Source organism: Dermacentor andersoni, chromosome 7, assembly GCF_023375885.2.
Source record: "Dermacentor andersoni chromosome 7, qqDerAnde1_hic_scaffold, whole genome shotgun sequence".
NCBI lineage: Eukaryota > Metazoa > Arthropoda > Arachnida > Ixodida > Ixodidae > Dermacentor > Dermacentor andersoni.
In genome coordinates this window covers 161,171,888-161,186,965 of record NC_092820.1, presented here as the reverse complement: position 1 = coordinate 161,186,965, position 15,078 = coordinate 161,171,888, and the positions used below count along the sequence as shown (strand labels likewise).

General features: G+C 47.5%; 1 protein-coding gene across 1 annotated transcript; it reads right to left on the bottom strand.

The window, feature by feature from the left end:
• Window positions 1-900: 900 nt before the first annotated feature.
• On the bottom strand, window positions 901-12,176 carry LOC126533268 (uncharacterized). Its single transcript, XM_050180533.3, has 7 exons — window positions 12,089-12,176; window positions 10,226-10,330; window positions 7,927-7,995; window positions 5,290-5,514; window positions 4,446-4,625; window positions 3,431-3,607; window positions 901-1,307 (listed from the first exon to the last, which is right to left on the bottom strand). The coding sequence occupies exons 1-7, from the start codon at window positions 12,174-12,176 to the stop codon at window positions 985-987; spliced, it is 1,167 nt and encodes a 388-aa protein (XP_050036490.1). The 3' UTR covers window positions 901-984.
• Between the last annotated feature and the right edge of the window lie 2,902 nt (window positions 12,177-15,078).

The window sequence follows — 15,078 nt, the reverse complement described above, 5'->3', positions numbered from 1 at the left end:
GGCGACTAAGCATAATGTTGCTTAGCTTTGGTGATGACGATAAGCGGCAAATTTATCATTACATGGCAAATGTGGCCAATCGAATTTTCTAGCACTGAAAGGAGGAGAGAAAATTGTGACGGGGAAAGCAGAGCAACACCTATACAGCCGAAGGGGACATTACAGAATGGTGACGTAAGAGGAATGAAACTTGAAGACCAGTATGAATAGACACCGGGTGGGCTTACGTCTCAAGGAAATTCTCGAGTGCCGCGCCTGTAGGTTGCAGCGCTCTGACGTTGCCCGATTGCCGAAGCGCATTTCACAACACTTAATGCTTGCGGAAGAGACAGCATAGGTTATGACTGTAGGCTACCAGGTTGCATGTACATGTATGCGAGTGGTGCCAGGAAAGTCAATTAATAGCACGGCGAACGATTGCTCGCTTGCTTGTTTGATTAACTGATTTGATCTCCACATCACAAAGCAAAAACGGATGTCACGAAATGCGTCGCTTGAAAAGCTGTAGATTATTTCTGATGACCTGAGCTTCTTAATCTGCACCTGCGCACGAAAACGCGGCAAGCAAACACGCCTCCCTGCGCGTTCTGCGGACTACGCAGACAAACAGCAGTGGTGCACGCAGCGTATCCTTATATAACGACATCAACTCACCGCTCTCGTATTGCACTAAGCGCTGAAGAACTTAAACATTCGCCGTCAACATCACCGCTAATTAACGCTAATCAAAGCAAACAGCATAGAAAGCTTCGCTTACATCGATTCCCATGAATGAATGTGTGGTTTTTATTGGCGCAAGGGGTGCAGGTATGGCCAAAGAGCTCCATACATCGATTCCCACAGTACGTGTAGCGGCATGATTCTCTCTCTTCTCTCTCTACGCTTGGAGGCCGTTATACGCGCTGTTTCGCTCTACTTTATTCAAATCGCAACGAACGACGACGAGAACTAAAAATACCAAAGTCCGTTCGCGCCGGGTGCGCGTCAACGCGTCCTGCGGGGCCGCCGTCGCCGTCTCACGTACGGCGCCCGGACGGCCTTGCCGCCGGCCGCGTCGTCGGAGACGGTCGCGCGGCTCTCCGCCGCCGCCGAGCTCGGGTCGTCGGCGACCGAAGGCGGCGGCGGCTGCTCGGCCAGGCAGGCCCGCTCGCAGTCGTGCGCCGTACGGAAGGCGCTGCGGCCGCAGAAGTTGTACATCTCGCACGCCTGGTTCTCGGCGTTGTAGTAGTACAGGTAGCGCAGGTGATCGAACGCGCACGTCGTCACGCCCCACTCGTCTCGGCAGCGACTCTGCAGGGTGTCCTCGTCTGCGCGCAACGAGGACGGTGCGACGATGCAAACCGCAGAGGCCCTTCTTTAGTCGAGGGTTCGACGAAAATTCGTCTGATCGGGTAATGTGACGCCGAAGAAGTTGCGGGTCACTGACTGTGCTAAGGCTAAAAAATAAATAAAACGGGGGACTTTTCGGAGCCCGCGACAAAGGAACCGCATACGATGGACTTCCGTACTGATCTTTTTTTCTTTTCTTTTTTTCACATTGGCTTTGGATTATCTTCAAAGCTGGCCAGAATCGAAACGTACCCAGAGCTTCCTACGAAATTCACTAGATGGAAAGCTGGCGCTAGTGTCTACGGGAGGTTAAAGTACACCACGGCGGTCGAGCCTACATGCCAATGATGGGCAGTACATGGATTTTCCTAAACTTTCCGCTTCTTATGATTTAAAACTGCTGTGTGAATTTGCAAACCGGCCATTTTCGGTATGTGTCACGAATAAATAGGCGTGCGTGAATTGCCTTGATGCACTAAAAAATCATAAGTGCTGAAAATTTTTAAACGATAAAACGTGACAATTAACTTCGCAAGAACATTTGAAGCCCCAAGCACGAAAAAAAATGAGGCAAACGTGTTTCCATGCAAGCGAAATGATTGCAGAGCCAGAGTTCCGTCTGGTTACTTTTGTAAACAAGCTCTACGGTACAAACAGTATAACTGTAAGTTTTCTTAAGTCCTTCTGAAACAAAGTTGGGACACGTTTAATCTTCGGCTTTAAGAGTAGACCGCGATAGCATCAAAGAGTCCCTGACTGCTTCTCACGCTTCTCGCCAACTACAGTTTTGCAACCGTCATCTTTACCGGGAAACGCTTGCGGAGACCGCTATGCACGTAGGCGAAGTTTGTGGGTTTCTTTCGGGTTTTTTTTCGTTTTTTTTTTTTTTTCACACGGCTGGCGCCGCCGCTGCCGCGGTTGCGACGAATGTGCAGAGGGGAGCGCCATCTGGTGCGCTGCAAGGAACTAGCGCATGCGGCGCGCGCCACTTTGTGATTGGTAGAAATACGGCGCGCGCCACGCTGACAGAAAATTTTCTCACGGTCAAGGCACGAACAACGCCGCCGCGCCGGATTTTCGGCGCCACAGGGCCCCTAAAGCTATCGCTTTAAAAAACAGAAGAATTAGTTTTACGCGTTGAGTTTCATATTACATATTAAACAGGCTTATGACGTAGCAGTTCGGCGGAAACCCGCAAGGTGGAGAGAAGTTTTTAATTAAAGGAAAATCAGACATCCACGCGACTTCGCCCGGCCATCTGCTAGCCGCCTGGTTAGCTCAGATGGTAGAGCGGCTGCCCCGGAAAGGCGGTGGTACCAGGTTCGAGTCCCGGACCAGGACGAATTTTTTTTTCAGCTCTGTTGACAACGACGTCACCACCTGCTTTGTCTTTCTTTATGCCTTTTCCGGTTTACCAAGCCTCCTCTCAGGGTAAAAGTGGACGTGTTTCTTTTACAGAAATTTAGTTTAATAATAAAGCTTCTCTTAATGATTCTCTTTAGAGGTTCGTAAGCAATACAAGACCATTGGGTTATCAGCGCGCGCGCAAGAGCCCTCCCCGTTGCAATTCTGAATCACTCCTGCAGATGAGACGGCGACGGAGTGTCATGCTCAGCGGAAGAAAACAAAGGCAGATAATATGCCTCGTTTGACGCCTTGGCATACAGCACGCGTTGGAAGCATGTGGAGGAGGAATGGAGGCGACTCCGCCACGCTATTCCATTTACAGCGCCACGGCCGGAGAAAGCGAAGGAGGGAAGACGTTAACTTAACAGACCACTGGTACCTGCTGGAAACGTAGTAGATGCGGTTTCCGCTACGACGATAGTTATGTCAATAGAATTCATTCTTTTACTTTATTTATTTATTTATTTATTTATTTATTTATTTATTTATTTATTTATTTATCACATAAACATCCGCATTCAGATGTTTGCAGATTTCTCTCAACGCCGAAATATTTCCAGCCAATTCCAGTAACCAGAGCAGCAATATGTTTGCGATGAGAAGTCTCCGACGAATCGAATGCTTTGTTTTCTCGTTTGTTTCCCATTTTGAGTGGAATGCGGTGGTTCGTCCGTACATACATACACATACTCACCACCGCAGGCCTGCGTGCAGGCGTCCCTGTTCTCGAAGCGGTTCCTGCCGACCAGGCAGCCCGTCTCGTCGTTGTCCAGAGGTTCGCACTTGCCCTGGCTGTAGTAGTACTGGTACACCTTGTCAGCCGTGGTGCACAGCCGGAACCTCGGCTCGTCGCATTTCTGGCCCGAGGTGGCTGCGTCGGCAAGCGCGTGGATGCCGTGAAATATCGCGCGTTGTCACTCGTTGCGCGTTTGTTCCGTATCATTGTAAACTCGACGAGAACGCGAAGGTCTCGCGGGCTCAGATGTGTCGACCACTACGGCCTTGTTTGGCTACAAATGCTTTGAGCTGGACGAAACTGAATACCGTTCGCATAAAACTTCGTCTGAATAGACACGTGATAGCAAGTACCGGTTGCCCGTACCCAAACTGCCGCTGACGTGCCGGTTCTTGCTTTCTCTATCGCCGCTTCAGCTACACGTTGACACACACACGGGTGAAGTATAGCATTATACCCGGGTGCAGATCCTGCTCGCCGAGAACTCTTTTTCCGTGCTGCATGCAGAGCGATATTGTGGTGCCATCTAGCATGCACTCAGTGAATGATCGTTGTTTCCTCCCAGATTCGTAGCACATATTTGCATATTTACCCGCCTTTCTTATTTCTCTTTAGCTTTTCGCGTGATCTGATGTATATGAGGCTCATGAGGCTTCTACCCAGAATGCGCCCGTCCTTCTAAGTACTCATCACGAATTGTTATCGCAGGGAAATTTTTCGTGACCACACATCACGGAGGCACATATGACACATAAGAGGCTTCAGGCAAGATGCTTGACGAACCAGGGCAAGCACTGTGTGTAATATATGATCACATCTAAGACGCATGGCCTATGTTCGCCAGATCCCTATGGGTGACAGTGAACTTACGTGGGTTCTCACCTATAAGAAGCTGCCACACTTGGTGGCAAACCCAATCGCTTGCTCAGAATCACTCACGAGTGTGAGCAATGAGTCGAAGTTAGGTGCCCACCTTTGCACTTCGAGTCGCAGTGGCTGTAGACGCTGAAGCGATCCTCGTTGACGGGGCAGTGCGTGTGCTGCAGCCACTCGGCGCAGAAGAAGCCGCCGTACGAGGACTCGGCCACGTAGAAGGCCCGCTCCCGGAACGACTCGAAGTCGCACGTCACCACGGTCACGTTGAAGCACGACTCTGAAAAGGCACAAGAAAGAGTTTTAGCCTGTCCTGCGTACGTATAGCACTTTACGGAACTATACAGTACGCTGGAGACGCCGACGGCAGCAACAGGAGCGCTACTAACGACGTATTTCGGCATTTGTTCAACCACAGAGCATCGGAAACGTTTCCGAGTTTCATGCTGTTCTCGCTTAAGAAATTTTATTTTCCAAAGCACTATATGTTTATAATTATGCTGTGTCTGACGGCTTCACGCCGGCAGCTGAGTCAGAGTCCAAGATTTTAATAATGGCTTTTGAACTCAATGTAACGAAATGGCGCCGCCATCGCTGCTGCTCAGGTCAACGTCTCGGCTATTACGTGAAATTTAATAAACTTACGGGCAAACTGACACATACACCGGAAGCGTGTCTCCCCCAACTTCCCTCCCTAAGTACTTTATAATTGGCATCACGGCAATCAAATGATTAGATAAATTAAGGTTGTGTATATACATACAGCTAAGTTTTTGCGTACAACAACAAAAAAACGCATTAGCGACTGAGACACACAACTTGTCGCCGTGTGTTATCCATTTCGCCCGCGTTTATCCAAACCACGAGAAATATCTGAAGGCATTCGACATGAAACAAAACGTACGGTGGTCAACTTCGCGAACTCATGGCTCGCATTTGCTCACCGGGTGGACGCCATCGCGGCCCGGTGCTCTTGGCGACGGGTGAGGCTGTGCCGAAGGGCCACAGAAAGCGCCTCATCAGACCCCGGGTCCCGGCCGTCGAGCTGTTGGTCGAAGCCGTGGTGACGGCGACCGTGCGGCCGGCCTCGCTCTTACTGGGCGACGCGGCGGCACCCGCAGTTCTGCCGGCACTCGTCACTGTCGCATCCATGTTGATGCTACCGCCACCTGCCGGAACGTGGGTTTGAATTGAATTGAATTCAATTCAACTGAGTTTATTTACTTATTGACTTGGGGAAAATCAGAGCAAAAATTGAAAATTAATTCACTTAACAGAGGTTCGGACCATACTCTCTATTCCTTTTCCCTATTCCTTGTCCCTATCCTACCCTATTCGGACGGCCTGGATGCCAGGCCAACCCCAGAAATTCGAAAGGTCAGAAAATGGAAAGAAACTCAGTGGTCATTTAACGCGAAATGGGAAATTAGTAATGCGTTTGCATTACGTCGCACCTCTGTGAGGTCTCGGATCCGTCACTTAAACCGCGCGTTCACTACTTTGCAAAGTGCTATACAAAAGATCATTCGACACACGTCCTGATTCTGCGAGGAGTGAGGTGCAACTGAAGGTCGTCCGGAGCAGATCACCGGCAGTTGCGCTACATATATACATATATATCATGACCGTATGACGCCGACAGACAACGAAGCCATGGAAAGATTCAGGGAAATCAGCCGTGGTAGAAATGGAAACGATGAAAATAATGAAGGAAAGGGAAACGAAAGTGGACGAAAAGTTAACGCTCCGCCAGTGGGAGCCGAACCCACAACCTCCGCATTGCGCGTGCGTTGTCCTACCAATTGCGCTACGACGACGGCTATCAATTCTTCTACTAACTTGTGTATTTATGTTTTACTAGAACTAGCCCCGGGTGGACTAGCCCCGGGAGCGTTAGCCAGCGTCACTCAGGGGCATGGTAGGTGGAGGTGGAACATACTTCTTTTGCACGATGGCGTCATGTAATACATGACCTTAGGAGAGCTGCACGTGGTTAAAAAGAAAAAAGCCTCGTATGCTACCTAATGATGTCACTGCTGCCAGATTCGAGACCCTCGTTATGAACGAACGATAGAAGAATAAGAAGCCAACAAACAATGACACGAAGGACTGCGCGGGGGAAATTTAAATACACACATACACGCTTTTGAGCTCTCCCACCCCCTCTCTACATCTGCCTCGTGACCGGCTTTTCACACTTCACAAATACACACTTTGTTTCCGCTTTGACACTCCTAATCTTAACGCTCTTAATAAGAAGGAGACTTTCCTCGGAAGTACACCGTACGAAAATTGGCATCGTTGAGATGTTGCACATCCGGGATGCTCGCCAATTTTTTTAGCGGTGATTTACAACAAGAAAGGAGCAGTTTGTTTGCCTGACTAACACAGCTAGCAATACGAATAGAGGTACTGGGAACAGTTAGGGCCTGTAACATAAATCGAACCATGGCAAAAACGAAACCGCCTGCATGTTCCTTTATGACAATGCCGTCCAGACTGGGTCAAGTCAGGACCCGGGACATGTAGTCAAAATTCGAGACAATCCGGCTAAATTCAATACGGTTGGTGTGCCGGAAAACAGATTCGGTAGCGCATTTCTTTAGAGGACTGAGCACGAAACGGTGAGCACGAAATAGGACATTTATAAGAGGCTATACCTATAGAAACCTCACTGTATAATCTTTGTAATGTACTGACTGTTCATCGAAAGAAATCCAATAATAAACTGAAACAAATTTTGATCAATGTAAGTGTCCAAGCTCGGCGTGACGCAAGAGCGCGGCAGCTGTCAAGGCGTCACATACATCACAATCTAACTACGTTATCGCACACTTAGCTAGCGATGCTAAAATGGGGCCTAGATTTTTTTTTTTTTTCATTATACCACGCAAAGTGCTCGAGTGCTTGCTTACGTGCACAAAACGTTTTTCGAGATTATCTGCATCCACGAAATGGGCCGTAAAATATTGTCTTATACAAATCTGTGCCATTTTGTTGTTGCATATCGAAGAACTCCTTGAAATAAATGGGTCGTGTGCTATCTCTTACCAGTGTCCCCTTAACCAACAATGGGTGGTTCAAGGCAGACCGAGGATTTAACGCAGAACCGTATTTTCCAAACTATAAGCACTATCCTTCAATCTTTCAGTTACCCCATTCCCCGCCGCTTTGTTATATAAAAAAAAGGAAGGCAAAGTAGCGTTTATCTGAGTGAAGCTAAAGGTTACGAGGAAAGACGGTTCCCCGGAAAGAAAGCTTTGCGTCCCGACAAAAAAAACAAGTATTTCTGGTTTTGAAATCGAATCCGAGACCTGCGCCTACATCGGCGACAGTCGCTATACCAAATGACCTGAGCAGAATGTTATAGAGCTTAGCAAGCGTAAGACCTAATAACTTTGTAGATACTCTGCGGATTTTCTCGCAACTCATTAGGTTTGTTCGTCACGGGCCATGAAAAGAAAAAATATATCGAAGGAGGTGCACAGATATGAACAAACAGAACGATTTTTAGTGTATGTGGACACTTGGACCTTTGGTAGATGATGAAAAGAAAATAGAAAAGCCTAAGGCCAGCTTACTGCGTAGGACTGCAGGGGCTATCACTTCGGGCGTGATCTCCGCAGGTGCGAAGATCATTTGGCGGACGCCTGTATAAAGAAAAAAAGAGGGGTAAGATGCATTAACACATATTTTATTTTGTATACCGAGCGCTTATCATGCGCGGCACGATAAATTTATAGGTACGAGCCACATTACGTATATATTTACGTTTTCTCTAATGTTCCTTAAATCCGGTGCCAACCAACTCCAACGTCCATTAGTCAAGAACATTCATATGCTCCTTCTTAATCAGCGACCGTTTTGAAATGAAACACAAGATTCCGCACCTTGCAAATTCATAAGCTGTGCAATTTAATAATTTCGTATACGCGATTTGTTTGGGGTCGCTTATCTTTCTCTCTCTGTCCCCCTCCCCCCATTCCGCTCTGTTTATTTTTTTATCCCTCAACTTACCTTGTGTAGGGTAGTCAATCGGAACTACCTCTGGTTAACCTCCCTGCCTTTCTATGCATCCTTTCTCTCTTTATGTATAACGGATCTTCCGACTCGCCCTGGAGCGGGTATGCTGCATGGTCACAGAGCTAGGCCGAATTAATCGACGACTCGAGGCACTGCATGTATGTTGAATATGGCAAGGCCTCCGGGATCAGGCGGCGCGCGCTGATAGCGCGCACCAGAGGTTACGAATATGGCAATCTCGGAGGCTATGAATATGGCAAATAGGTTCAGCGGAAGCCCGCAAAGTGGAGGAAGGTTTATGAAAGGAAAGATTGCCGTTCCTTATTCTTATCCCTTGCTGCTACCACTGATGAGAGGAACATGGACCAGGGCTCCCAAACGAGAACCAGCTTCAATCCGACTCGACACGCCATCGGTACTCCATTTGTGAGTGCGCAGACCGCTTTTGCAGCCTAATCTCGGGGGTAATCGCGAAATCGTGTGCGCCTGCGCATCTGATAACAGATTACGTTGTGCTAGATGCGCGTGTAAAATGGGTACGATGCTGTTTCCTGAAAGTCGCAAACTGTTTTAAGAGCCCAACAAGCATCTACACGAAGTCTACTCGATTTCTGCGACGTTGTATTCAGAATACACCTTTGCGTTTTCCTCTAGCAATTGTTCTAACATCAGCGACGTGCATACAAAATCGCCACGTGCAAAATCAAAGTATATAGGGACCGGTGGTCCATGATTTTGAACCTCGTACGTTTTACGAACACGCCGATGTCCCGCATGCTTAAAAACGCTTCCAGGTGCAGGTGTGTGGAACAATCTCGCGGAAATAAGTACAGGTATTAGGAACGTAAAAAGAATGGCAGATTGGGCGAGTATCAGTATGTATCTATTTCACTGGAATGAAGTTCTATATATTTATCGCGGATATTCGAAGAGAGAGTGGTTCAGATAAGAACAACGTTGTTCCATAAATATTGCGATTTTATGTACAACGCCACTCCATTTAGCTAAATGAAGAAAAACGAAGCTCATCGACCCTTCTGTAGCCCGACGTTACAAAGAAAACCTCTTGTAGTTTGGGTTTACTTGGAGTTTTCTTTGCAGCCATACCCAGGAATTTTGAAAATTGCCCCTGCGGTCGTCTGCTGTCGAACTTCGCCGCAATGCACCAGCGTAACTCAATGGGCAGCATTTTAAAAAAGAAAATATTTTTTCGAAAATATCACTCGATTATCAACCACATTTCGTTAGCAAAGTCGAAAGGTGCGGCCCTCCAATAAAATGCGTATTTAGGGCACTTATTCGTGACTTTCCAGCTGCGTTATAGCAGTGTGTTATACCTGACCGAAATTGAGCTATAACGCGGCCCGTTATAACAGTGTTTTATAGCTGACCAAAATTCTGCTATAACGCGGCCCGTTATAGAAGTGTGGTATAGCTGACCGAAATTCCGCTGCAACGCGGCCCGTTATAACAGTGTTTTATACCTGACCAAAATTCCGCTATAACGCGGCCCGTAATAGCAGTGTTTTATACCTGACCGAAATTCCGCTGTAACGCGGCCCGTTATAGCAGTGTTTTATTCTTGACCAAAATTCCGCTACAACGCGGCCCGTCATATCAGTGTCTTATACCTGACCGAAATTCCGCTATAACTCGGCCAATACATTGCGACTAACTGCCGTAAACACACGATAACAAAATGGCTTACCCTCAACGTTGCTAACTGAAAGTTATAGAAATTCGGGCGGCCTTCGGAAACAATTCTTTTAGTGCTGCCGTTTGAGCTACGCTTGCTATGCCACAAAGGTATCCTCGAACGCTGACGCTGTTAAAAATTTAGCGCTCGCCCGCACTCACCGGCGGTCTTGTACTCAAAGAGCACCAGGCCGATCACGAGCACTGCGAGGAACACGTAGAAGACGCCGGGAAACAGCCAGCCCAGGCAGCGGTTGCCTTCCTCGCCTGCGAGGCATTGAGGCAACATACGAGTGAAATTCAAACTCTCTAGGTGCTGACATATTTTGTGCAATGCTTTTTATTGCGATAGCAATTTTATTAAGGTTGCTACTTGAACCTGTTGCTGTGTCATTAGTGCGCTATGGCGTGCCATAATGTAATGTACCATAGCTTGACATGTGTCATTAGTGTGTCATGGTGCGATAGTGTGCCATAGTGTGTCATTTGCGCTGTATGTGTAACTTCGTTCCTTGCTTCTTTCCGTGTCACGAGCAATTTTATGGACACTCCAAACGAATTTCCGCCGTCATCGCCGGCGGCGTCGTGATCGTTCCGCATAAAGTACAAGTGCGAAACGATCACGGCCGCGCGCCGTGTGATGAGGGGCTAAGGAAAGTGTTCGAGGGTGAGCCGATAAGGATGGTGGCTCGTTCTAGCGTGTGAAAGGGGGGGGGGGGGAGAGGTTGGAAGCGGGTAGATGTGCGCACACTAGGAGGGCGAGGGTAAGAGAGGAAGGTTGGAGCGTTTCTCCCCTTCCACTCCGGCCGCGGCCACGCGCGCCCTATCTGCGGTTGCAAAGGCTAGGCAACCCGAGATAGCTGATGACTTCAAGCGCGCTGTGTTATCGCGCTCCTAGTTCACGTCGAAGCGAGAGGCAGCACGAAGGGCAATTCACTTACCGCTGCTGCCGCTCTTCATCACGTTAGCGTTCTGACAGCGAGTGTCCGCGATCATCGAATGAGATGTGCTCATGTTTGCCTGTATGCGCGTGACAGCATGCTAGTTAAAATACTTAATAAGCGGCTGTTTACAGCAGTTTATACGGCCGATAAAACTGCTAACCTTACTTCCTATATCCTTCGGATGATTTGCTATCACAGTCAATGTTTCACTTTTATGGCGGTACTGCGACTTCTTTTTAAATATTGCAGCATTTTACCACATGACGTAATTTCGTTAGAGCTTGAATTTCTGGGATACCTTTTTCTGTACTTTGCTACAGGACGTAAAATACTTTGCGGAAAATCCGACAGTTTACCAAATGACGTAAAATTATGAAAGCTTCACGGAAAATTTGTGGAAAATTTTTATGTGGAAAATTTTTATGCTACCGCGTCCACAAATTTTTGCATTTTCACAACACAAGAACTATAAAATAATCTTATCACCATTAAACTCGAACTAGTTGGTTTATAGCCAGTTTGTGCATTTGATCTTTTGTCTGAAAGCTGTTGCCTTCAAATATTTACAATTTGAGCTTTATTGGTTCTGTATTACGTGCTGATTCTCTCCGCGTGTATAAATGTATGTATGCCTGCTCAGCTATTGCCCCATTCTTTCTATTATATTTAAGTGCAATTCTTTAGCGTTTCGATATTTGATCTAATTGTATTAGCTTCCAATTTACGACTACACACTTTGCGTATTTTATTTTTTACACACACCTGCCGGTACAATTCCGAACTACGAGATCCCCTTCTCCCTTGCACTTTGCTTCGACAAACATCACCTGTGAATAAAGCTATCCTTCAAAGAAGACAAATTTTGTTACGTTTGAGGCGCCATCTCGTAAACGCGAATAGCACAAGTTCACTTCGAAGGCAAGTAACTAACGCGTGCGCATCCCGGAAAAACTGTAAGATATAAAGACTATATGACGCTGAAGAAAGACATGAATAAAATTAGCTTAGTTCCATGTGTCCCAGTTAGAGCCTTGGCCGCTGTGCTCGCTACACGCGCACTGCTCGTACGCCGGCCACTCACTGTCGCTGTCCTCGACGACCGAAGTGGTGCTGCTGGCCTCCAGAGTCGCTGTGCTCTCGCTGAAGGTCGTGACTGTCGAGTCGTCCATGACTGCACGGCTGATCGTACGCGTCTGCAAAGCTGGAGAGGCGAAGGCAGGCTCCCGATGCCACTTCTTCTTTCTCGCGCGCAGTCCGTGGTGCGTATACACACGAGGCGGACACCACAGCCGAGACGAATGCGCCCCCAACGAGTGGCAAAAAAAAGAAAAACAGAAACATGCGCCTTGCCGCCTGCAGTTCTGGTCGCCCTGCGAAGAAGAAGAGCAGGGAATGGTTGGATTTCGTAGAAGGAAATCGAATCCAATACAATACAAAAGAAGTCGGTACACTTCAGTACGAAAATTAGGTCCGATCTTAATTTCTTCAAAATTTTTGTTTTCCTGAACCATCGTACCGCCTCATTCGTGGCAGTTCCACCAATGTGTGTCGAACCATTTGCGTGAGGAACAACCAACCGAATCTATCCACCTGTTCGTAATAAATGCCACCATGTCTTTGTCAAGCCAACGTGATAAAACTGGTAGAGGTGCGGGATATCAATCCCCACAGGATTTGTAATACGTTATCACAATATTGTTTGACTATTTACCGAGTTTTATGCGTTTAATGACGTTTATGTCATGGTACTTGACCACAATAATTGTTTACTATTATTTTTGCTCTTCCGCCTGCCAGTCTCGCTTTGGTCTTGTCATGCTGTTTTAAGCAGCAATCTTGCCAAGGAGGCAACGAAGAAATGCATATATGGCGGGAAACAAAACTAAGTCGAATTGAAATAAATTGCGGCGGAACCCATCTAACGATGAATGTCGACGTCAATGCGATTAGCATTGAAGCAGTGTAGCGCCACACCGCATTGAGACCGCAGAGACGCGTCATGTATTGAGGTCTGTATGCCAGCCATGTTCTTTTCTCACGTTTCCCTCTGAACCCGCTGGGCCATCTAGCGGCGCTGCCGTGAAATCCGCGCGTGGCGCGTGTGTGAATACATATTCGGACGAGACTTTCTCCATATATATGTGACGCGGATTCGATCGCGCCCAGCACTGGATAAATGGTAAACGATTTTGGGGGGATTGAAGCGGAAGCTGTCTGCGAATTATTGTCTGCCACGGGGTATGTATCTTTGCAGGGACATTAAAGACCAAGCAAAACTACTAAATGTGGTAAGCGATTATCTCAAAACTATTATTTTTGCTCATTTGACGGGAGAAGATAGACTGGCAGTGGAAATAACAGAAAGCCAAAGTAAACCTTTATTGAATTTCGCGCCGAAACCTTAGAACCATTGCATAACTGAGGCGTAGCATATTTTAAGAGATAGCTCCTAATATTCTATAAATTTTGGCTTGGGAAATATAATTCTTTGAAACGTGCAAGGTTGTCCGTTTGGTTGCTTCGGGATGCCACGTCGCTCTTCGTTGGTAGCACCCGCTGTCCAAATACACGAGACGGCGTGCTGATGCAAGCACTTCATCAATGTGGCGTCTTCGCTGGTAGTTAGCTTTTGCGTCTTTTCTGGCTTATCGATCGAGCCTCTTCAGAGGCAAAGAGGGCACCTCGCTAGTGCAGACGCGCTGTTCTAGAGTACGACTTAATATACCACTTTCCCACCCCTTCGACATGCACTTGAAACTTTGCTCACAAGCGTTTTTGCATGCCGTCTCCCAAGGGGACGCAGCTCAGTCGCAGCCCAGGGTCAAACCCACAACCTCATCCTGATCAGCAGAACGACATATCCACTGAGTCACTATGGCGGGTATGGGATGGACAAATAACCACAACCGCTGCAAACATTGGATGATAATTGTCCTGAGAACGCTGAGAAGGCTGAGAATGCTGAGAATGCTGAGAATTGGTCCCTCGCCTGCCGCCCACTCAGCAGCATATACTCAATGACCCAAGTTGGCGAGGGGTTCATTGGAGAGCGGCGCTTATCCAGTGGCATGCAGTTGTGACGCAGCCTGCTAATTCGAGTTGCTGTCCTTGAGAAACCCTTGTGATTTGGGTTCTACTCCGCTCAACATCAGAGAAACTTAAGCGGCCTTTCTTCACTGTGGAGTGGCATATTCCCAGCGGCACATACCTACTTACTGAAATTGACGTCAGAGACGTTAATTCAAAAAGCGGCACACACCTACTGGCACATACCCAGTCACCCAAGATGGCATGAGAGAGATTCATTGGAGACAAGCACAGACCGAGCGGCACATATACCCAGTACTCCAAGTCGGCGTCAGAGAGTTTCTTCGAGCAGCGGTACTTACCCCGTCCCGCATCTGCAGCGACCCATGTCGTCGTGAAAGGGGTTTCGATAGAGTGGCACGTATGTACACATTGCCACATACTCAGTAACCCAAGTTGGTCCAATGGTTGGTTTCGAACCCTTTTACGTCAGCAGAGCAGCCAGATATGCTACCGATTTGGCAAATGACTACCCAGTGACTCAGACAGGAGGGAAAACGGTTACACCCAAACAAACAAGCATAGGCAAAGAGCACCCGGAAATTGCGTGAAGTACCCTAAGAATGCTAAAGCAGTAAAATGCCGGAGCCGATGGCGGACTCGCAGAGTGATCAGTTTGGCACAACGCTAAAGGTGCACGAAATTTCCGAACATTGAATACAAAATGAGTACTTTTGTGCTTGATAAGAGAATTTGCATTTGCAAATATTTGAATATGGCCGAATATCCAAGGTTAAAGGGCAACTCCGGCGTATTTTTAACCATATTAGGATATTGTCGTTTTCTGATGACCTTGGCAGTTCTGTCATTGGCAGGGTGGTTCAATGTGCTTGGAAAGTCATCAATAATTTTAAATAACCGGTAAGCGAGGTACCGAAACTGAAACGGGTAGCCGCTTCGTGTGACATCACGATAAGCCGACGACGTCAGATACCACGCTACCGTAATGTAAACGCGCAGAAGGTGCGCTGAGCACGCAGTAAA